Below are 25,002 nucleotides of genomic sequence, written 5' to 3' on the forward strand. Positions count from 1 at the left end.
ACCATTTTCCTGTTGAGATGGCTCCTGGTTCCCTAGCACCCAAACCCACCTACTCAACACCACTCCCAGCCATTTATCAGGTTATGCTTCTTTTCCTTCATAATAATCCCACTATTCTATTTCATTTTTCTTGAATCTTCACAATAGCCCTGTGAGACTGGTCTACCAGATATCATATACATTTTACAGGTAAGGAAACTGAGGCTTAGAGAGTTACGAGTGCTGTCTGAATTCCCCCAGTAAGTGGCACAGCTGCAGTGCAAGGCGGGGAAATGCACCTCGGGGATCCTCCTGCCAGTACCCCTGAACTAAGGTGGCCAGGACAATGTCATATGTTTACCTGTGGGCCAAGGCTGTGGTTAATAAAAGATTCTCAGTTTGACACAAAATGCCTTTGTTTCCTGGCAAAGTGTCATGCCATGTTCCACACAAACTTGTTGTCTAGACATCTCTTTTGTTGCTAAACTGGGTCTGTGTAGGAATCAACACCTAGATATTTATTCCATTCCTCGAGTTGTTTGTTCAAATTTTGAATAACTCGCTAACATTCCCAGCCAGGCCTATTTTTAGGCCCAAAGGAGACTAGAAATTACGAGGCATATACCCAAGTCCCACCTTCTAAGGGAAGGGAGAAACTACCCTTTCCTGTGAGTAATCTATCAGCTAGGAATGTGCCAGAACCGTAACCCTGACAATGCCAGGAGGAAGTGCTCCCCCGCCTCCTGCCCCATTGGGTGAGACTCAGACAGGGTGGGGAAGTGGCCCAGGCCACACAGCTGGTTGATATAAAAGGGAGAGGCAGCTGTACAGGGCAGCCTGCAGAAGCTCTAACCAACAGCTGAAGGGGCTCAGGGAAGGGAGAGGACACCTGCAGCATGATAAAGAAGGAAGCTGGAGAGGGAACGGGGTGGAGGGTGGGTGGGAAAGCCTTCTGCAAAGAGAGATCGAGAAGTGAATGTCCAAGCTGGCAGGGAGACTAAAGAGATCACCCATGGTGTGGCTAGAGAAGAGGATCTATGGATGAGAAATGGTGGAGGAGGAGGTAGAAGTCAGGCCTGCAAATACCAGGCTAGAGAGTTCCCAGGCCCAGGAGTCCATGAAACAGAAGGGCTAAGGCCCACTCAACAACCCTCCTCATGGCCTGGACCTCCACCTGGCCTGGGCCTCCCGAAAGTGATGGGGACAACTGCAAAGCAAGACCTGAGGTGACTTCACTTCTGGCCAGCTTTCAAGCACCCATGGGAGGGTCCTAAAAAAATTCTACCCAGTTAGGTGCTGCTGGCTTCATCTCCTCAGCTTGAGTCTGTATTCTTGGTAATGTCTTTGCTTCAGGATAAAATACAGATGTCACAGGGAAGGGCTACATAAACGGTTTTGGGAGCACTTCCGTTTCCAGGTTCGGTGTCGGTGGGGGAAAAGGAGGCTCTTATCCCCAGGAGTCTGGGGGGGACTCCTTGAAGAGAGTAAGCCTGCACAGAGCAGACTGGTTGAAGACAGAGCAGTCACGCTGTTGCAGAGGCCACACCCTTGTCATGGCTGGATGTCAACCACTGGAGTGAAAGCACATACCTGTGGCATCTGGTCTATGCTGAACAGCCTGGGGAGCTTCACGCTCAGCATCTTGAAGGTGAGTTGGGAAGGCCAGTGGGTGGCAGCTGCTTCCTGACACCAGGCCCCACTCAAAGTTCTGACATGGTCTGGGGTACCTGTGGCCAGTTGGTGCCCGGGCTGCTTCCCTGAAAGAGGACGGCATGAAGAAATCCAGTCAGTCTCAGCCAAACTCCAGCTGAATCAAGACTGTCAGATTGTTTATGGAACATACACTTACTTGTGATGGCAAAATAACAGCCAAATTATCAGACAGCTGAGTCACTCCAAAAGTGCTGGCGGGAGGTAATTAAATCAGAATATGCACAATCATAAAGTTGTAGAGCTGGAAAGAGCCATAGAAGTCACCCAGGTCCCTCCTGTTGCACCTGAGGGTCAGAGGGCTAGAGTAACTTCCCCAAGGTTGCACAGCTAGCGGGGAGCTGGGGCTGCTCACTGTCCCTGGCTCCATATGCTGGGTCTGGGCAGATGGTGTGATTCCAAATCTGCATCCTGGCGGGCAGAAGAGCACTGAGAGCCATGCTTCAGATCACCCAAAGAGAAGCAGCTCTTCCAGAAGGCTGACCGGAGTGTGGCTGCCCTGAGACACACAAAAGAACCAGACTAGGCAAATCCATCGCGCTTGTTGGAGACAGAACAACTCGCAGTAACAAGGTTGTTTAAATGCAGGCTCAAGACTGCTTAACAGTTGTGATTAATGTGTACTAGAGAAAACAGGCCCAAGAAACAGAAAAATACATGCTAGGTTTAGCGAAGAAAGAGCAGAGCTTGGAAAGTACCATAGTTGACGCCTCTTTTACACCCATTATCGCCAGGCCAAAATCTGCTGCCTCTTAGAGCACCCACAGAGGGTTCTGTCCCTGCCTCTGAGGCTCGAAGCCCCTGCCTGTACCTCTCCTGTAGCATCAGTCACAATTACCTGTGGGCAAAGGCAGCTGCCTAGGCTTCATTCCCTGATCATTGTGGGGGACCCTCTGGGATGCTTGGAAACTCAGGGTGTGTGCCGGGCTCATCCTGGGCCTTCATCAAATACTTATTTAATCCTGTTTATTAAAGCAATAATGTTCATCCTCGGAACTTAAAGTATGTTTTGGTTTTGTGGTTTGTTTATATTATACTTTTGCTTCTTATTACAGTTCTTCACGTTCTATATGTTATTACTTGGAATGATGTAGAAAAATCCGATGTATTTATGTGTCATTGTCATAAATTTGCTTCTTTCTTTTCTTTCTTAAAAAACACTGAGGTAAGCATTATTCACAACATCAAAAGGTGGAAACAACCCACGTGTCCATCAGCCGATGAATGAATACACAAAAGAACAAATAAAATGTGGTCTACACATACAATGGAATATTATTCAGTCTTCAGAAGGAATGACAGCATAGCTGAAACTTGAAAACGTTATACTCAGGGAAATAAGCCAGCCACAAAAGGACAAATGTTGTATGATTCCATTTATAAGAGGTATCTAGAACAGGCAAATTCACCGCAAGTAGAATAGAGGCGGGGTGGAGGGAAGAATGGGGAGTTGTTGTTTGATTGGTACAGAGTTTCTGTTTGGGATGATGGAAAGTTCTGGAAATGGGAAGTAGTGATGATTGTACAACATTGTGAATATGTCAATGAATTGCACACTTAACATGGGAAAAATGGTAAATTTGATGTTGTGCCTATTTTACCACAATTTAAAAGATAGGTATACTTCTAAATTACAGAATAATAAAGAGAAAAATTTAAAGCACATGTACATTTTACACAGGTTAACAAATAAAAGTTAATACTTTGCAAACAAACAACACTGATGTGAGTGGGCCATGGCACACCTTGGTTTTCCAGGTCTAAATTACCAAGCTGGAAGCACCACGAAATCACCCAGTGCAGGACACAGGGTGAAGGTGCTGGAAGAATCACAAGCACAGCAGGAAAACCTCAAACGGTAACGGGATCACGGCTAGGTCTTTACAGACATGCCCACTTTGGTCCTCTGGTTCTCCCTGGAGTCGACTCAGTGTCGTGGGCAGAATAAAAAGAAAGAAACAGTCCCTACTCTCAGAGCACCTACCATCCAGGTAGGCTGACCAGATTAAACATCAAAAGTGAGGAGTAATAAAAGTAATATGTGATCCATTCCTTCATTCAGTCACTGTTCACTGCATTTTTATCATGTGGTGAGTAGGGGTGAGGGCTAATGTATAGTTGCTTATTCTTGATGGGCTGCTGCAGCTTGAAGGAAAAAGCGAGAATTCAATGGATATCAAAACTGTAGAGGTTTGAGACACACAGAATAGAGGGAAGTGGACATCTTCCATACCATTCTATTCCTTCCTTGCACAGGAAAAAATGATTAATAAGACAATTACTGTCCCCAAGAAATGTATGTATAAAGAAAGAGATGAGACAGATGTGCATCAAGTAACTAGCACAAGTCACCCTGAGAAGAAGGCAGACTCTCATCCACTTTGCACCAAGCCTGTGTGGGTCACCCTGCCACTTGCCTTATCTCATTTACCCATAGCACGCTATCTCAGGAAGCTGGCAGAGCAGTCAAGAACCTGGGTGTTGGATTCAAGACATGTGGATTCAAGGAACTTAACTCCCCAGGCCTCAGTTTCTCCATCTGTAAAATGGGAATAACAGTAGTACTTTCTTCATAGGGTTGTTATGATTAAAGACAGAGAACCCACATAAATAGCCTGCCATAAAGTAAGTGTCCAACAAACATTTGTTATTATTATTTTCAGATAGAAAATTAATTTTATCTTTTATAGGCAGGAAAACTGAGGTATCAAAAGGTTAGGAGGCTTGTCCAAGATTACACCGCTAATAGGTGGTAGAGCTAGGATTTTATTTCTGGTTTCATAAGTTTCCCTTTAAAAGAGAATTGACTTTGATTAAAAGGAATTAAGACCTAGCATACAGCAGTAGGACTTATTTCTCTTTGCTACTGAAAGAAGATGGGAAATACAGAGTATTTACAATGATATTTATATTCTAGATGCTAAACAATGACGCTCTTTGCCAATTAATCAAGTTGAAACAAACTTAGGTAAGACCAAACTTGACCTTGCTGTTTCAAAAATGGGAGATTTCTTATGTCATGTTTTCCCCCACTATTCAAAGAAATAAGGACACTCACATTAATACATTGTTACTTTGCATCTAAAATGCAAAGCTTTTATCTTTGTCAAAACTGTGAAACACCCATGGATGATCATGGGAAGTCATAAGCATGGCCGATGATATATGTGCGGTGCCTACTGTTAATCATTTCAGATAGATATTCACCCCTCAGTATGTGCGGGAGATTTGGTACAGCACAGACCCCAAAATCGGGGGAGGCTTAAGTCCCTCAGATAAAGTGACCTGGTATTTGCATATAAACTATGCACATCCTCTCGTATACTTTAAATCATCTCTGGATTACTTACAACATTTAATACAATGTAAATAGTTGTTATACTGTATTGTTTAGGGAATAATGACAAGAAAGAAATGTCTGTACACGCTCAGTACAGATGCAAACATTGGACTGTGTACTATGAACTAGGCCTAACTATACACTAGTGGAATTAGCAACAATGTAACTCCCCCCCCCCCAATATTTTCGATTATGCAGAACCCAACAACATGGAGGACCAACTGTAATTGAACATAAAATGAACTCACCGAAAGTAAAATTAAAACCACAATAAGATAGCACCTCACACTTGTCAGATGGCTATCATCAATAAATCAACTGACAATAACTGTTGGCCAGAATCGGGAGAAAAGGGAACCCTCGTGCACTGTTGGTGAGATTGCAAATTGGTGTACCCATTATGGAAAACAGTATGGTGGCTCCTCAAAAAATTAAAAATAGAACTACCTTATGACCCAACAATTCCACTTGTGGGTATTTATCCAAAGAAATCCAAAACACTAATTCAAAAAGATATATGTATCCTTATGTTCCTGCAGCTCTATTTACAATAGCCAAGATAAGGAAGCAACCTAAATGTCGATCAATAGACAACTGGATAAAGAAGATGTCATACCTATATACAATGGAATATTACTCGGCCATAAAAAATGAAATCTTACCATTTGCGATAACGTGGATGGACCTAGAGTGTTTTATGTTAAACGAAATAAATCAGACTGAGAAAAACAAATATCATATGATCTCACTTATATGTGAAATCTAAAGAACAAAATAAATGAACAAACAAAACAGAAACAGACTCATAGATACAGAGAACAAACTTGTATTTGCCAGAGGGGAAGTGGGTTAGGGAGCTGGATGGAAAAAGTGAAGAGATTATGAAATACAAATTGGTAGCTAAAAAATAGTCACAGGATGTAAAGTACAGCATAGAGAATATACTCAATATGTTGCAACAACTATGTATAGTGCCAGGTGGGTACTAGACTAACCAGGGGATCACTTTGTAAGTTATATAAATGTCTAACCACTATGTTGTACACCTGAAACTAATATAAAATAATATTCAATGTCAATTGTAATTGAAACATAAAAAAAATGACAAATGAACTCACTGGTCTTTTTACCCTCTTTCCATCACAAGCCAAGCTCTTAATTTCACCAAGACCATAAAAAACCAGAGTGTAATTTCCAGTATTTCAAACAGCAGTTTGGTTTGTTGTCTCTTTTTGCAGAGATCTAGAGATAAGATCGAATAAAACGAAAACGCTTTTGTGTGTCCTGAAATCAAAACACAATGTGAACCTTTGCTAATATTTCAATAGTATATTGGTGCTCCATAAAAGGTTTCATTTAAAAGAGGGTTCCACAGCTTAAACATATGTATTAAAATAGCTAAAAAGGGGAAATGGGCTGTAATACATTCTCAAGGACCTGCTGAGTCCTCCTGAAATAGTCCTTAAAAAAAAAGGCAAATCATAACAACAAAACCACCATCAGGAGGTTTCAGGCTAGTCCTTTCAGGTCTAAAACCATGAATGAAGAAGAGGTGCATTTTGCACCTGACTACCTCACTCCTGGAGGGCCCTCCCAGTAAACTTTAGCCTACACACTGTGTATCCTAGGCCTTGAAGGACGCAACCAGCAAACCTTATACCCTCCTAATACGTTTCCATATAAGGTGGCTGAATATAAGCTCATGGGCTACTTTCCCAACAAGAGGGGCCAAAAAACGTGTAACTTCTAGGAATGCAAATGAACTAGCACACAGTCTTTTTATAACATTAATCTATTCATTTAGTTAGACATATTTAGAATCCCTTGCCATATCCAACACATTAATTTTAAACCATTGTTTTCCCACTCATATTTCATAGAAATAAGTGTATTTGAAAGCATTATATGCATCTTCAGCAACAGTATCTTTCTTCATAACTACAGCCACTTTTTGGAGTCACCTAACACAGTTTAAGTAAAAACTATTCTCAATTTAATCTAAGTTATTTGAAAGCTGCACTTTTTGAAGCTGTGTTCAATGCTGTTGCTAAAAAATGTATCCCAAGTCCTAAGTATTCATTTGCTATTATTTTACTATACTGTTTGCAATTTGCTTTCAAACACTCCACACAGTGTGATATGAAAATGTTAGTTTTAACCCACGCCCCTGGGGTGGTGGCTAATTAACACTGGAAAGACTGACCATAAACTCACACTCCAGAGGCCACAACTTTGGTTCAGTTGGGGTTATTTTTGATCAACACAAGAGGGTTTGCTAACTAGCACAGTGGATGCTGTTACATTGGAGAAATGAATGGAAGCAGAAATATATGAACTGGTGAGAAGTGGTGCCAGGTGTGCTCCTTTTGCATGAGCAGGGACAGTGACGGGATGTCCAGAGTGGTTGGCCCTCTGAATGAGCCTAGATGAGCCCTTTAGGGAGTATCTGGGGACTGAACCAATGAGAAGTTCAGCTAACGCTCACCACTACAACTGTTGCATCAGTCTCAGGTAAACTTTCAAGAAAGGTGTGCGTAAGAGTCCCTAAAAGGGCAGCTTGCTGGGCCTTCACCTGTCTACAGAACAGATCATCAAACCACCTTTGTGCCTGATTGCTGAAAAATATTTGTACAGCAGAACTCAGCCTGAGCTTCTCACTGTGCTGTGTCAGTTGGTGGTGAAGTTCTGGGGGTTCTCTAGCTCTCACGACCTCTAAATACTGATAGAGCCTAAGACTGTATTTCAATGAACTTCCCTCTCAGCTGGAAGTCACACCACTATTTTGAGAAGCACTAAGACCAAAAAAAGTTGCCAATTATAATCAGGAGACTTTACTGATTGGAAATGAATCCTGATTGCAGAGCTGTTAAAATGTTTTTTGTTTTTTTAAGTACACGTAGGAATTGACGAAATACAGTAATTGTAAATGAGTGATTGGCTTAGATCTCGCCATACTACTCTGCTTCTTGCAGGAATTATTAAAAGCTCCTTTACAACAAAACTAGTACTTGCAACTGGGAGACCAGTACTTGCATTTGCAAAACCATATTTCTAGGAATAAATCTCAATCTGTATTGCATTTTTTGCCCCTCTCTCTTTAAATTGATTTTGTGCTTCAGGTGCCTTCCAAAAGGACCTGATGAGGAGAGTTTCAGCTTCCCGCGTCTTCCCCAAACAGCACATACAGCCCATTGTTCAAAACAAAGGCACAGAGTGACCCTGACTATGAAAAGATCTGGATGGACCCAACTACAATGCCACTTCCTGTTTTCTGAAAAATATTACATTGGGAAACAAACACCTCATGGTCAGGCATATAGAGCAAAGGCAAACAACGCTGTTTGGTAGGGTATCTCTCCATTGCCAGCTTTTGGAATGCTAGAAACATGACATCATGGAGCTCCTGAGGTCACCTAGTCCAAATGACCACTGGGGTCGTGAATGTTACCGACGGCATTTCAGATGAGAGGTCAGACGTTTGCCCCAAAGAAGCAAGGTTAACAGAGGGAGGTGAGGTTCCGTGAGAAGCCAGTGGCGAGATGACTGGAGAAGGAACCACCTCATCTCTCTGCCCATACTTGTCGGCCAGTCACAGGGGGCTGGATGCTGACGGGTCCCGATCAGGCCTCCTGAGGGCGGCAGAAGGCTACTGGCTACCGAGCAGCTTCTGGTGAGGCTCGGGGTGTGAGCTGGCAGAGAACAGAGCTGTGCTCCTCTCCCTCCGCTGCAGCTCCTGTCTAGATCTCCTTCACATGAAGCAGAAAACAGCACAGAGCCCAGGTGGCGACTGGGGCTGAGTTTCCATTTCATCACTGTACCAGAAGGTCCCTCCCAGATGATCACCAAGGGATCCACCGTAGAGGGCTGACCTTGTACTTGGTAGGGGAGGTACAGTCTAGGAGCAGCCCCAAGCCACCTTTAGACTCCTGTTTTACTTTAAAATACATGTGACTATTAACATCTGTGCATCAAAGGATACTGTCAAGAGAGTGTAAGGCAGCCCACAGCATGGAAGAAAATATTGCAAATATTTTCTCGACTATATAAAGAACTACAACTCAACAACAAAACCAAACAACCCAATTCAAAATTGGGCAAAGGACTTGAACAGACATTTCTCCAAAGAAAACATACAAATGGCCAATAAGCACATGAAAAGGTGCTCAGCATCACTAGTCACTAAAGAAATGCAAGTCACAAGCACAGTGAGATGCCACTTCATACCCACTAGGATGGGTATTAGAGCATTGCTGGTAGGATTGTAAAATGGTGTGACCGCTGTGGGAGACAGTATGGTGGTCCCTCAAAAAGTCAAACATAGAATTACCATATGGTCTAACAATTCCACTTCTGGATATACCCACCAAATTGGGACAAAACTGACACTTGTACCACGATGTTCAGAGTAGCATTACTCACAATAGCCAAAAGGGGTAAACAACCCAAATGCCAATCAGCAGATGAACGGATAAACAAAACATGGTCTACACGTACAATGGAATATTTTTCACCCTTAAAAAAGAAGTTCTGATACATGTTATACCATGGATGTACCTTGCAAACATTATGCTAAGTTAAATAAGCCAGACACAACAGGAAAAATATTGTATGATTCCATTTATAGGAAAATGCAGAGAGACAGAAAGTGGAACCCAGGTTACCTGGGGCTGGAAGGTGTGGGGAATGGGGAGTAATTGTTGTAATGGGTACAGAATTTCTGTTTGAATGATAAGAAAAAGTTTTAGAAATGGATCGTGATGATGGGTGCACAACATTACGAATGTACATGATACTACCGAATTGTATGGTTAAAATGGGAAATTTTATGTTATGTGTATTTACTACAATTAGAAAGTATCTTTAAAAAAGTATCTGAGTTTTGTGGGCTGCTCCATAACTTAGCTATTTTGTATTAATATAAAACTTTATTTCCTCCAAATCTTCCAGGAAAACACACACACACACACACACACACACACACACACACACACACAGATTTAGTCCATTCAGGCTGCTATAACAAAATATCACAGACTGGGCAGCTTATAAACAACAAACATTTATTTCTCACTATTGGAGGCTGGGAAGTCCAAGATCAGGGTGCCAGCATGGCTGGGTTCTGGGGAGGCCTCTTCCGGGTGGCACACTGCTGACTTCTTGCAGTCCTCACAGGGTGGAGGGGCTAGGGAGTTCTCTCGGGCCTCTTTGATAAGGGCACTTTCCCATTCACGAGGGTTCTACCCTGATGACCTAATCCCCTCCTAAATGCCCCACCTCCTAATCCCATCACCTTGAGCATTAGGATTTCCACACATGAATTTGGGGGATGCAAACATTCAGACCATAACACGCATATACACACATACATACAGTACACAGAAATCATGTACAATTTATTGCTGTAAAACCCCTTTTGTGAGAGGCACAGACTAGTTCAACCCACCCTTCTTCTTCTGTAGGTGAGAACCCCAGGTAAGAGATGACTTGTCTGAGGTCACTCAGTGGGGGTCTGGCTTAAGGTCAGGATTAAATGAGGTCTGTAATGAACGGTGGGAACATGTGCACAGATGTGTAACAGGACTTGAAAGACCAGCAGCCCCACCCTGCCAGGGCGGTTCCTAAATCCACCACAGGGAGAGAGGAACCAAAGCCCAGGAGAGTGAGCTGAGGTGGCTACAGTCACTCCGTGACCGGATGACTTGCGTCTGAACTCCAGCCTGGCCGCGCCGCCGGAGTCAAATGCCCACCTCAGCAAAATTACAAACAACTTCCAAATAGCTCACTATTAATTAAAACCGCAATTATTGTGCCTGTTAATGCAGTGTTTTCAAACTACAGGTCACAACCTGTCAGTAGATCATAAAATCGATTTAGTGGGTCATGACTAGCATTTAAAAATAGAACAGTATGGAAAATAATAGAACAAAATATCTGTGTATTGCATAAAGATAAGCATTGCTCTGTGATATTGCTGTTTTTTTATGTATGTTTATATATATATATATGTTTGTTTGTTATGTTATATAAGAAAATATGTATGTACTGGGATATGACATAAAAGGTATTTCTTACTGAAAGTCAGTTAAAAAGTTTGAAAAGGTGGACTAATGTTACAGATCACCTGTACTGATTTTGGGGAGCTATGGCTTTTTTTTTTCATCGAGAGTCACATACACCATGATGCGTCTATGGAGTTTGGGGGACCAAGGCTTCCATGTATCTAGAAAGAAGAGTGGCGGGGCAAGAAGATTCTCCTAATATTCCTTGGTATTGTTGTAACAGCACCCTGACCACCTGAGCTTGGGGCATGTTCTAAGGGTGGGACCCCAGCTCCTCAGGAACCTTCTGATGAAGTGTAACAGGAGGGAGGTACTGGGGTTTGGGACTTAAGGTAACCAAGGTCAGGTCTCCCCTCTGCCATCTCCTAGATATGGCCTCGGCTGGGCTGAGTAATTCTCCCCGACTCATTGCTGTCATCTGTGAAATAAGGATATTAATATCTATCTGGCCAGAGCTGTGGGGAGCTAAGATGAGATAATGGATGTGAACATACTTCTTACTACAAGTTCTAAATAAATACCAGTAGTGTTACTACCCCTATTAGCAGTAGTGCTGCGACTATTATTATGAATAACAACACACTCAGGAATGTGGACCATCAGCTAAAACAACTCCTAGGATGGGGGTTTGTGACCTGAGGCACATGGAAATTTAACCTGAGGTTAATAAAATTATAGGTAAAATGGCGTGCTTGCGTGTAGGGGCGCATGTGTGTACATGAACATAACATGTATGTATATGCACCTGGGGACGGGGACCATAGCTTTCAGTGGAGTTTCAGTGAGCTAGGAAAGTTTAGAACCACCAGCTCCACACAGTGCCTGGTGATCAGAAGTAAAGCCACACCCCAGATAACTTGGAGCCCAGACAAAATCCCCCTTGTAGGCCAGGAGTTGCTAGGCTGAGTGGTGGGAAACATTGGACCCTCTGGGTCGTGTCTACCAGTCTATGAATGAGGGCAGTGTTCCTTTGCAGAAACCTGTTCTTGCCCCTGCAGCCCTACCCTGGAAGCTGGCTCCCCTGCGTGGAAGAGGCGTACCCTCAGCAGGTGTGCTCTAGAGAGAATCAAACCTGCAGGCTGCACTGGCCTTGCCTCTGACACTGGAATGTCCTCACCCACAGCGACCATACCAGCCTCGTCCCACCCCACAGGGGCAATGGAGCGTGAAAATAAAGTTGTATGGAAGCCTGTGGGTGGGGGTACAGTCAGATTTGGGGGGAAGCAAGGGAGGGTTACAGCTTTACAGAAGAGAGGTGACATTTGTGTGGAGGGTAAGAGAGCAGAAAGAATCTGTCAGTTTGGAGAGGGCACAGCTGGCAGAAGGCACAAAGGCATGTTACGGAAACAGTAAGTCACCCCTTTGGGCTCCTGTAGCAGAGTGGAAGGTATTAGATCCTCTGGCTAATTGGGGGCAGAGTTGGGGAGTGTGTGCTTGTGGTGGTAGGAGGCAACCGAGGGCCCAGGGTTGCCACGAGGCGGGGCTGGGAGGCGGGGGTCAGCCCCACCAGGGAGGAGCTTTTATTTTCCTTCTCAAATGTTTTCCCATGCTTGCTTGATCGCCCACTTTCCTACAGGAAGCTGTCGCCCAGACTGGAGGGAAGAGAAAGGTGGCGCATAGGGACATTTTATCAGGGTAGCTCCTTCCCTTTGCCCTGGAGACCTCCACTGGCTCCAAAGCTTTGTCCTCCACTCTGCCCGCTCTAAAACTGTACTTGCTGGGATGCCTGCTCACTCCTCTCTGCAGCCACTGAAACTTGAGATTTGCCCAGGTCTCTGGTCCTTGCCACAGGTTCTCTCCTGGTTGTCAGCTGCACCCAGCAGCCGTGCAGGCATTTACTCAATACACAGTGAATCCTCAAAGCACTCAAGCCCTAGGCACTGGGGAGACCTAGCTTCTAGATTTCTCTGAGCGTCTCCAGGAGCTCACGTCTGGTAGAGACATGAGATCAGAAACTATCCATGTGCAGGCACCAGAAACTCCAAGAAGCACAGAGAGGTGAGGAGCACCAAAGACCGAGTGCAGTACAGACAACAAAAAAGAGAGGCAGCGTGGGATGAAAGAGTGTGCAAAGCACAGAGTTTGGGCTTCTAAAGTGTTTTAAAAATAATAGGATGATACTGTCACGGTGGCTACATGACCTTGTTATGCTTTTGTCAAAGCCCATCCAATGTGCAACACAAAGGGTGAACCCTAATGCAAACTATGGACATTGGTTAACGATAGTGTATGAGCATTGGTTCATCAATAGTAACACAATGCACCGCACTAATGCAAGATTATTAATAATAAAGGAAACTTTGGGGATGGGGGAAGGGGACATATGGGAGCTCTCTGTACCTGCTGCAAAATTTTTCTATAAACCTAAAACTGCTCTAAAAAATAAAGTCGATTAAGAAAAAAAAATCTAGGCCATCATGAAAAAAATCAAGGGACCTCACATAAAAACCTGGATTCCAGATTTGTCCTGTTTCTCTTGACAAATCTGAAGACCTACAGCCCTGGGCTGAATTCACACATGGAGACAAGTGGCTGCTCCTTGCCTTTGAGCAGCCCCCACACTCCTGCCAGGATCAGCTGGGAGCTCTGCATTTGGGACCCCAGTGGTAAAGGAGAGAGCTGGGGTCTCTGAGCGCCATCTCCCAGGGGCGGGGAAATGATGACACCCATGAAAGAAGGGAGGAAGACCGGGGCAGTTTTCAGACAAGTTGAATTTGATTTGCACAGATTTTGATTTTAAAAATATGTGACCACATCTTGGAGGTGAAGTAGAGGCTACAGATCGATTTAGGAGTCAGACAGAGGTGACTTTCCGAGCACTGAGCGTTCCCTCAGGGAAAGGAGCAAGACAGAGGACCCAAAGGATGAGAACGATTCTGGTTCCTGGGACAGACAGGGCAAAACTGACAAAGGTGAGGCAGGGGAAGAGGGGTGATATAAAGGATCTGCCCAGTACCTCGGTTTCCCTAGTAGGGAAAGAATAGGAATTGTGGTGAGAGGCAGGGAAGCAGGCAGTGGCTGCTGGTGGGCAGCGCGCTCATGCAACCTGCTTGGGCTGAAGCAGTCCCTGTGTCTCCAGGCCCTGGGGATGGGAGCAGGCAGGAAGTGTGGACAGCAACATGCTCTGTCATTTACTCATTCACAGCATACCTTCCTGAATACCTACTATGTGTCCATGGCTACGGCAGGATTTGGGGATGGAGAAGTGGATAGAGAGTCCTATCCCATAAGAGAGCACCCTCTTCTAGGGTAGGAGATTGGCACTAATAATGGATGACAAGCACATCTGGTTAGTAGTTAGAACCAGATGCTTCTAAGGGAACACTGAGGCAGGACATCACACTAAGGAGTCAAGGAAGACTTCTTGAAGAAATGAAACTTGAGCTGAGTCTTGAAGAATACACAGAAGCACAGCAGCCGGAGGAGAGAGGGTATTCTAAGCGGAGGGTGCAGCAGGAGCCAGGGCATGGGGGTAGGAAGAATACACAACCTGGGGAGCTGTCTGCAGTTTAGCACGGAGGTGATGGAGGGTGTAGATTGGCAGGTAGCTAGGGTGGTCCTGGAGAAGTGCCCAGGTGAAGACTCGGTATGCACCCCATTTGAATGTAGTGGGAATTCATGCACTAGGGGGCTGGGGAGTCCGGACTGGAGGTCTCAGGGATAGTGATGGGACAGAGGGTGGTGACCCTACCTCGGATAAGGAGAATTCTGAGGAGTGGATGCTGTTCAATTTCAAATCCTGGCTCCATCATTTACTGTGTACCTCTGGCAAATTACCTGTCTCTTAAACTTGAATGTTCTTATCAGTTAAATGAGGATAATGAAAGTATCGATAGCTCTTGTGAGGATGAAAAACCATGGGATCTATCAGATAACAAGCACTCAGTAAATGATGGCTATTATCACCACTGCACCCCAAACCGTCTGAATTCTACATTAATGCTCCCTCATGCTCCTTCTGCCCTTGGTTTATAACTCTGCATGAAAACAGACTGTTTCCCTTTGGCTCTGACCCACCTCCCTGGCTGGAGCTGTGACTAATGGGTGCTCCACGTGCTGCGGAGAGGAGTTGCCATAGCGACCTTCCAACTTGGCTTTTGGACTCAGTGAGTGACCTGAACTTTTCTTTGTTCCAGCTATCCCAGCTATTCCAGATATTTACTGCCAGGCGATTTTCGCTCATCTGAAAAAGGCTGCACAATATTCTTGAGCACGTTGTACAGAAAAATTGGAAACAATCCAAATTTCTGGCAATAGCGAGCTGGCTGGGTAAGTTATGGTACATCCATGCAAAATCGTACTGTGTGGTTATTAAAAATGTTACCGATCTGTGGTTACTGACAGGAAATGGTGTCATGATATGTTGTTAAATGAAACAAGCAGGTTATGGAATAGCATAAGTCTTGTAACACCATCTATATAAAAACGTGTTACATTTAACAGCTTGCATTTATGGACAGAAAAGTGTTTGGAAAGATGTTCCCCAAAGTTGTGTGCAATGGCTTTCTCGAGATGGTAGTGGTTCGCTCTAGGGATTTGCTTTACTTTCTTCTTTCTACTTTTCTATAATACTAGAGTTTTTCCACAACGAGCATGTGTTGTTCTTGTTATTATTTAGCAAAGCAGCAATACTATTAAAAGGAAATGAATGAATGAGTCCCTCAACCCTTGGCTAATCTTAAAGAAATTAGCTATGTGGGCCAAACAATGGCAAATTTGTACTGCAAATATTTGCAAAGCCATTGCAAACAGTGGCATTTCCTTACACACCTACTACAAAATCTTACATCTGAACCTCCCTCCATGTGTCCCTGTCCTGCCTGCTGGCCCAGGGGCAACCCTGGCCTTGACGGCCTCCATTCAGTGTAAGTGGTGTCCAGGTCCTCAAGTCAAATAACTGACGTATTTTGGAAAAGCCACCACCTTTCCAAGCCGAAGGCCTAAGAGGGCTCCCTCTTTCATAACCACGGTGAAGGTGGAGATGGGTAATAGATGTCAACAGATACATTTTGAGCACTTTCTGTGTGCCAGGCACCATGCTAGCCCTGGAGATATATGGAAATGGAGGCAGACAGAGGCCTGCCTTCACAGGACTCGTGGTCTAGTAGATGTAGGGCTCCAGGAAGAGCTTGGAAATCCAAACAACTCAGAGTTCCTGCAAGGTTCTGCTCTCCTGAGTCATGGTCTGTACTTTATGCTCCTACTACAAAATCGTGGGGTTCCCTCCAGAAGGTCCTAGAAGACCCCACTCCTTAGCATATCCTCAAGGCCCCCACAGCCTACCCGACCCCAGCCGCACCTCCCCCCCTACCCCACCGCAATATGCCCTATGCACCTCGCTGGTCTCTGTCCTCAAACACATCAGGGGTTTTCACACCTTCATGCTTTTGCACTTGCTGTTTCTTTGGGTGAGACACCTCTTCTACCACTTCCTCTTCTTGACAAAATTCTACCCATTCTTCAAGTCAAAACTCAAGTATCACTTGAAAGGGTCTATATCATCCCACCTGAGAACTTCACTGTGAAATACCAGTGCCCTGGCTTCCCTCAGGTCAAGACTGGCAGAGGCTGTCTGGTTTGCTGCTGTGGGCACGGTGTTACTGTTGAATGAATGCATGTCTGCTGAACAACTGAATGACTTCTGCTGCCCGTTGCACTCTGAATGCTAGAGGCAGGGTCTGGTCCATTTCTCTAGAACCTTCCACACAGTGGTTGCCATGCTGTATTCATGAATCCTGCACTTCAGTGCCAAAATCAGGTATTCTGCTTGGTCCTAAATGTTTATTTCAGAATTTTTAAGATCTGAAATCTCAAACCAACTATAAAAACCAACTATGAGACAATTGGGGAAATCTGAACACTGGATATTTTAAGATAATAAGAAGTGACCAGTTCTTAAGGTACAAGAGTACTATGGTTATGTTTTTAAAGTGCCTTTTCATTTAGAGGTGTGAACTGAAGTAATTACAGATGAAATGATATGAGGTCTTGGACCTGCTTCAATAGAATCCGGTTGGGAGTAAGGGTGGTGGTGGGTAAGGATAGAGATGAAAGAAAATTGGCCATAAATAGATGATTGTTAAAGCCAGGCATGGAATTTCATTATAGTAATCTCTCCATTTTTGGATATGATTGGAAAAAGAGACAATCACAATTGTCAAAAGAAACAACCAACACTGAAATGTGAAATATGCCTTGAGTTCTTCTTAGGCGTTGCATGGCAGTAGACAAAGCAAAAGTCTGTTGCATGAATAATTATTACTATAGTCACAGACTTTCCTAACATATGGAAAATCAACATGACAGTTTGAAACTGATACAGGAAACATTGCATCAGAATCGCCATCTGAACAAGATAAAACTAAAGAACTCAAGGACAAACCAGAAATGCTTCAGAAACAAAAGCTATGACTCCTGATAAATAAAAGACTCCAGTTCCAAAAAAAAAAAAAAAAAAGCCAAAAGTCCTTGTCAGCAGAAAATATTTGAAGATATCTCACAAATATATCTTCTCACCGTTCCACAGCTAGGCTAGAGTCAGGAAAAGCTTTTTCTAGAAAATTTATAGGAAAAAACATACTTATGACATAATGATACTGCCAACATCCTTTGAATTTAAGATTCCGCTTTAAAAGGGATCAAATAATATTTCACCTTCAATTTTTCATGATTAGATTTGTTTTGGAAGTGTGTAGATTTAATGTTTTGAATATTTCATTTTTGTTTATCTGCTAATATAGACCAGAATTATCATCTATTTTTATAAATTTACATTTACTTGATAGCCTAAACGGTTATACATTTTCGTACTTAAAATGATTAAATATTTGGCTTCAAATTTTTATTAAATACTTGATTTAAATTTTTAAATACCTTTTTATAAAATGCAAAGATTTACTCTGGTACCCTATGATATGCAGAGTAAAACGGCCCTGGTTATTTTACGCCAACAGAACTATTTCTACACGTTGTCAGCACTGGACAGGTGGGTGCTGGGCATCTAGCCCAGGGTTCTCAACTCCTGAAACTCAGTATCACCCGGGAGCTTTAAAAGACAACTGATTCCCCAGGCCGACTACCTGTCAGGTAAGCTAGGCTCCCCAAAGGCCAGAGAGGGAGGAGGAGCCCAGGGGACTGTAAATCACAGCCAGAGTTGACATTGCTGGGCGCCTCTGGCAAAGGTGAGAGCAGAGCCGGCCCAGAGGTGCTCTGCCACTGAGCCCTGCAGTGGGGGGCCTGTGCTATGGCTGGCTGCCCCCCCGGGGTGGCTGCAGGTCCCTCCCCTCGGGCTGGGCAGAATGGGAGTCCAGGGATAGGTACCAAAGGAGGTGAGTTTTAGATGCAATTCCACACCTCCTCAGTGACCACGTGCTCCATGCTCAGGCCCTTGATCAATATAAGAAACCACTGCCTCCCCGAAGGGGAAGCCTTGATTTCTGAGGAGACAGATACATTTAGCAAGAAAATCGTGAACGAGCAAGAGGAGAGAAGGAGACAGACTTCTCTGAGAGGCCACCTGCCTCCTGGACACCCCCACTTGGGCACGTCATGGGTGCCTCACATGCTGCACACCCACAGCTGAATCCTTATCTCATCCCTGAATCACGCCTTTGCACACGCTGCTCCCTCTGCTTCCAGATGCCCTGACCCTCATTCCTTGTATGCCTGGAAAATTCCACCTCATCCTGCAGGGTTCCACCTCATCAGACTCCAGTGCCCCTCGCCTTCCATCAGCCCTCGGGTGACTGGGGCCTCCTGTGCTGACCCAAAGGAGCACGCCTATCCCCCTCCTGGACTGCAGGCTGGGATCCCGCTTACGACCAAGCACAGCACCCGATGTGCTGGGGAGGCTCAGAAAATCCTGCCCAATGATCCTAGAGAAGTTCAGAGAAGGGCCCCGGAGCAAAGATGTTGGAGCAGTTAGAGAAGACCCCTGGAGGAAGCCGCACTTGAGGTGCGTCACAAAAGGTGAGGAGGACTTGCTTTGGCAGAGGGAATGGTGTCCCCAGGGAGAGGAACGTTAGTGCAAAAGCCCAGAGCAGGGAAGTGGGCTGGCAGAGGGTGAGCAGGGAGGCGTGCTGGTGCTGAGTTCAGAGAGACAAGAGATGGGAGGACAGCAAGGCAACGGGGTCACAGGGAGCAGGCGGAGAAAGGCGCCTCCAGATGTACCCGTCCTTCCGGCCAGGGGGTTCAGAGCAACCTGCCTCCTCAGAGAAGCCACATTCCTGAGAAGCTTTCCTTGGCAATCATTAACCCTGAGCTTCGTCCACCAGGACTGGGGGGCTTGTTAACTGATGGAACTGCTGGGTGAGCCATTTCACATAATGATTACCCAAGCACACACCCCGCAGGTGATGGGGAAGTGGTCAGGGCAGCCATAGCCCCAGGACAGTGTGAACTCGCAGAAGGAAGACGGTCACGTGGACGGGGCATGGGACCAGCATGGGCCCAAACTCTCAGCAGAGACTAGAGGACATTAGGGGTCGGAGAAGGACATAGGGCCCAGTTGGGAAAGGATGAGACTTGCAAATGGCCCCACAGCCCCTGAGGACCTCTGACAGGCGGGACCTCCATAAATGCAATTATTCCCGTTAGTGATGTGTGACTCTGGGCCTTGGAGTCAGGTCTCTTCAGGCCTCACTTTCCTCCGCTGTAACATGGGGACGATAGTGTTGATTTGAAATCCCATTTATTGAGGACTTAGTCTATTCCACGCCCCACACAGGCATTTTACACTCCACTGAATTTTCACAAGATGCTTCTGGGTGGGCATGTTTATAATCCCCAGCGTGACTACCTCTCTGGTCTGTTTCAAGCATTAACAAGAGCCTGTGTGTGAGGGCTGGGGGCACAGCAGGTGTCCAGCGGGTCACCTGCCTTTATTATGATGTTGCTAAGATGGGGGACCCTTCTTTTGGGGCTTGCCACAGGCTACAAGGTAGACGACAAACTAATTGTGCTTCTTCCTCGCTAGGATGGTATTTTTCCTGCTAACCTAATGTCACAAGCAACACATTTCACATCTGAACTCAGTGGTGGGTTAAGAGCCCCAGTGGCTGAAACGTGACACAAAGTCATTATTAAGCACAGGCTTTTGAAAAGGGCTGAGGCAAACGCATTATTCAAAAACCCATGAAGAATGGGAACAATGGGTCCTTCCGAATCAGTTCCCAAGAACGTGCAGCCAGAGCTCAGGAAGGAGGACATGGTAACCCCTGCCTTCCCTGAGCCTCAGCTACCAGACCGCCCCTCAGCCTCCAGGCTGGCCTTGCACCCCTGCTCTGAGGTCCGCCCAGAACCCAAGAGTGCCCCCAGAGGCAGCAGCGTGGGAGCAGCTGTCCTAGTCACCCCTGCCTGCCCCTCAAAGCCCCAACAGCCACTGGTTATTGTGGAAAATGATTAACCTTGCCCAGGGAAGGAAAGGCAGGCTTCCATGTGAAAAGAGAAGGAAAAACTCATTTTCATGCTTAAAACGCCTGTCCTCGCAGCGTCCCACAGAGCACTGTGAAGCAGAAGTACTATGGAGGTGGAAGCACTCCTGGATACACGTCTCTGTGTCTCTTGGCCCAGGAATGTCAGACTGGGCTTGGCATCTGTGTAAGGAAGTGGAACAGTGGTGACCTTAGCAGTATAAATCAGGGGCCACCCCCCCACTCTGAGGCTGGAAATTTCACCATTATAGATGCATTTCTTTGGGCCTTCAAGGAAGGGCCTCAGGAACATACTGACACTTCGGTGAGAAGGGAGGTGTCTTGGTGATTAGCTGAATTAGAGGAAATTTTTTCCCCTCTCCCTTTTCATACAGAGACCAAGATCCTTCTCCCTGAGCAAAGTGAATTCATTTCCACCATAACTGGAGCAGTTGGCACTTCAGGGGGTAAATCAGAGCAGGAGGGGTGGAGCAGAAGGGCAGGAACCCAGCTGTGTTAGGGCCCATCATAAACCGTTTGAGGGAGGAGAGCACTGGGCAAGGAGTCCAGAGACCTGGTTCAGGTCTTACTGAGCTGTCCCTGAGAGGCCCAAGTGACTGCACAAACTGCATGACCGTCCCGTGCCTCAGTTTCCCCACCCCAACATCAGAAAATGGAGATGGCAATACCTGCCTGGCACCCCCCAGGTGCTCAGTGAGCAATGCTGAAGGCATGACTGGGCACAACCAGATGCGTGAAACCCTTTGGCTCACCCAGAGCAGGACTCATTTAACCTCCCAGAGCCGGGGTCAGCCTCCATCCTCCTCACACCAATACAACACTGGAACTAAAACTGGGAGTCTAGACAAAGCCATCTTTAATGGAACAAAGCCCACTTTATCAGGAGAGTCGCTTTCTCTTTGAAAGTGAAAGCTGAGGCGTTGAGACATTGAGGCATGCTCAGAGCACCCAGGCAGGGGGCAGAGGCCCCACCGGAGGCTTTGCCCCTCCTCAGCCCCGGCCAGTGAGAGCTCGACCACTGGAACTGACTTCCTCAGACTCCTCTTCTGCTCTTTCCAGACTCTCAAGGAAATCTTGAGGATGACAAGCAAAGACTTGATCATGAGAAGGAAACTAGGCAACTAAATGACAAAAGCGATGCTTCCAGAACAGAAGCCAGGTGTGAAACCCATTCCAGAGACGTTGGGAGGCTTGCTCAGGATCACAGGGTAAGCCCTGAAGCCTCCAGTCTTGAAAAGCAACATTCCATTAGCTGGACAGCTGTGGGGCTTAAAGGAACCATCCCTGGGAGGATGGTGAACATGGAACCAAACCAGACGAGGAAGGAAGGAGGTGGGAGGAGGGCAGGAGACCAAGCCACTTTCCTTTCTTCCCACCTCATATCCTCAGCCTAGCGGTTAAGCCATATGTTTCATCCTCCTTCACACAATTCCTTCTTTTTTTTTTTATCACTTACAATTTGTTTAAATCATCAGTCAGGTTCCAGAGAGGATGTGTACCAAAAACATTCAAGAAATAAACTACCTACGTCCCATATTTCAGAAATGGACGCCGTCCCCTCTTGGTGGCCTTCCTGTACCTGCTGTTCCCACCTCCACCTTTCATAAGAAGGACTTCCTGAGAGAAGCATTACTGAGCCCTGATCTGGAGAAACACTTGTTTCCTGCCCTGGGGGCAACAGAAGGATCCTTCAGGAGGCAACAAACCCCCACTGGAAGTTTTCAAAGCCTCACAGTCTCTCAGAGAAATGCAAGGTCATTGAGTCCAACCTCTCCCATCTAGCTCACGGTCCCCGTAGGGCTCTCCTAGCCAGCATAGAGGCTTCATCAGATAACAGCTACCCCACTGTGACAGAGCTGGCAGGGACCCTTGCCTCCTGTCCCTTCCCATCCTAGCAGCTAACCTGTTGCCCCAGGGTGGCCATTACCATCCTCCTGCCACCTGGAGGCCTGATCCTCAACCTCCCCAAGGGACACATGGCCAGTGGAATGCCAGAAACAAGGGCATTCGTTTCCCCTTCCTTCCTCTTAGCCACCCTTTCCAGACCCACTGTCTGCTCGAGCTCTTCCTCTTTGAAGAAGTCTTTCTTGCCAACCACAGCCCAGCTGGCTTTCCTTTATTCTCTGGACTGGCAACGGGCTGTAGAGCATATTGGGGAATCACTACATGGTGTCTTTCCTGTCACAAACCTGTGAGACCTATAGCACCCAGACCAGTTCAGAGTTCAAAGAATAGGTAAGCAATGGCTAAATGTGAGATTATTTTCCAAAAAATTCCACTCTCAAGAGGTAAATAACTCTCTAGGTAACAATAAAGGAGAAATCACAAGATGGCATGAGTCACCGCCAATCGTGTGCATACATTTATGAACTTCTGGTGGATTTATTGACTTATAACACACAGGCCTGGGATCTGGGCCAACATTATTAGAACAGGCAAATTCTCACCCACCCCCCACAAAGATTCTGTGTGAGCTGTGGCAGTGTGGACCAGAGCCCCCAGCTCCGATACAGCCATGCCTCTGCCAACCATTCCATCATGATTGCTCTCTTCTCCATGTCTTGAAGACTTTTTGGTCTTCAAGAACTCTTTTCTCAATTCAAAGGCTACTGGAAGGTCAGGGCAAGTCAACAGTTATGGGCCTCTAACCCCAGGGCAGGGAGGCTTTGGGAGAAAGGAGGGGGTTTGGGTGAGGAGGTAGGAGGCACCAAGATGGCAGAGACAAGAGGGGCATGGCCTCTGCTGTGTAACAGGCAGACGTAAGGGCAGAAGTGGGTGCCAGGGCCAGGGGTTGGTGGTAGCAAGTTGAGGGAGCGAAGGCAGGTAGTTGAGTTCATCCAGGGATGGGTTTATGTTCAAGTGATATCAAAACAGTGTGTGTGTGGGGAGGGGGAGGGGTGGAGGGAAGGGAGTTTATTGTCTTAGCCAGAGTTGAGTTGGACCTCACGCAGTGTTGGACCACAAGTTATTGCTTAGGTCTTTCATCAAAAGCAGCTTCACTTCCCCACCCTGAACCCCCAGAGGGAGTTAACACAAAGCAAATTATTCCTGGGAATTAAAAAACTGTTTCAAAAAGCATCCACAGGACCCAGCCTTCATCTTGGACTATTGCCCCCTCCTTCCTCATACACAGTCAGATTTACCTTCTCATTGTATATTTTTCTCCAGTCTCTCAGTTCTGATCACTGCCTCCACACACACACACACACACACACACACACACACACACACACACGCACACACACACTGGGCCTCCCAGTCTGTGCTCCTGTATTCCCACCAGGAGGCCTCGCTTCATCTCCAGCCCACTTCCTCCAGGAAGTCTGCCTTGAGAGCTTGCTTATTCAACCACTCACACTGTGATAGTACTGCAGCCTTGTTGGGACCTGCGGTTTACTGACCCTCATACTCTGTCCCTGTCCAAGGATCCCTGATGTCTCAATTGTACCTGTAGGATTTTAATTCACGGAGGTGACTGAATGGCTCCTGGGGAGGTCAATGCCATCGAAAGAAAAACTTCTTACTTACATTTTCCAAGAGAAGGGGGTACATGAAACCACAAGGGGAACACTAGGTTTTGGTCAAGAAGCAGGAGTGAGGGGAAGGCCTCGGCCAGAGCCATTATTGGAGTTGCCATGAGAAAGGCAGGGCAAGGCAGGTAAACAGCTTAGGGTTGGCTTGTTTGAATAATTCCAGTGGGCTTTGGAGCATAGGGGCTGTCCCTTGTTGTCTGGTACCTATGCTGATTTAGGGCAGGAGAAATATTGGCTTGGCATGTGAGAATGAGATAAGGAGGTGCTTCAGGGTACAGACTCTGGATAGCAGGGGAGACGTAAACAACTTTGGCCGTTAGCTTGGCCCTTAGTGATTCATGGGTGCCAGACAGACATATAGAACGGAAGCAAACACAGAGCACACATCCACTCACTTCCCCTCACCTAGCTCAGCTTCCAGGGTTCATGAAGACAATCACTCTCTTGCTAATATAGTAATTCTCCTGCCCCCTCAAACTTTCTGGTACCTCCTTAACACAACCCTGTCCCCGGATGAACTCAACTATCTGCCTTCACTCCCTCGACCGGTGGCCACTAAACCCTGGCACCAGCACCTTGCTCCCTCAGCCCTACCTGTGACAAGAGCAGAGGTGTCTCCCAGCCTTCCCAATCTGGAATGCACCCCAATGCCTCCTCGGCGACCCTTGTGCCAGGGACCACCCCTCGCTAGGGAATCTCTCCCCTCAGCATTCATAATTCCTAAAAAATAGTAGCAACAGCAAAAATCTCCTTGATCAACTGGGGGAAAAAACAGTTATAATTTATATTCTAAACAAAAGACAAGTTTTCCAAATACATGAAGATCACCTCCCATGTCATAAGAAAAAGGCCAACAACCTGATAGAAAATGGGCAAAACATAGGCATAGATAATTCATAGAAAAGGAAATAGACATGGCCCATATGTATGTGAAAACATGTTCAACTTGA

At 45.9% G+C, this 25,002-nt stretch overlaps 1 protein-coding gene across 5 annotated transcripts in view; it reads right to left on the reverse strand.

Moving 5' to 3' along the window:
• PAQR5 (progestin and adipoQ receptor family member 5) overlaps nt 1-25,002 on the reverse strand; it is a 65,282-nt gene that overhangs the window by 36,360 nt on the left and 3,920 nt on the right. For 3 of the 5 annotated variants that reach the window (XR_002136840.2, XM_019725641.2, XM_019725642.2), the window contains exon 2: nt 1,570-1,736. Coding sequence is in view for 4 of the 5 variants with exons in the window: in XM_019725641.2 (XP_019581200.2) it covers nt 1,570-1,736 (167 nt within the window). In the remaining variant the exon portion in view is untranslated. Of the gene's footprint in view, nt 1-1,569; nt 1,737-1,828; nt 1,848-10,100; nt 10,264-25,002 lie in introns of those variants that run through there. The other 2 variants (XM_074327504.1, XM_074327502.1) reach the window with 2 other exon arrangements.

The sequence above is a fragment of the Rhinolophus sinicus genome, linkage group LG03 (genome assembly GCF_036562045.2).
Source record: "Rhinolophus sinicus isolate RSC01 linkage group LG03, ASM3656204v1, whole genome shotgun sequence".
Classification (NCBI taxonomy): domain Eukaryota; kingdom Metazoa; phylum Chordata; class Mammalia; order Chiroptera; family Rhinolophidae; genus Rhinolophus; species Rhinolophus sinicus.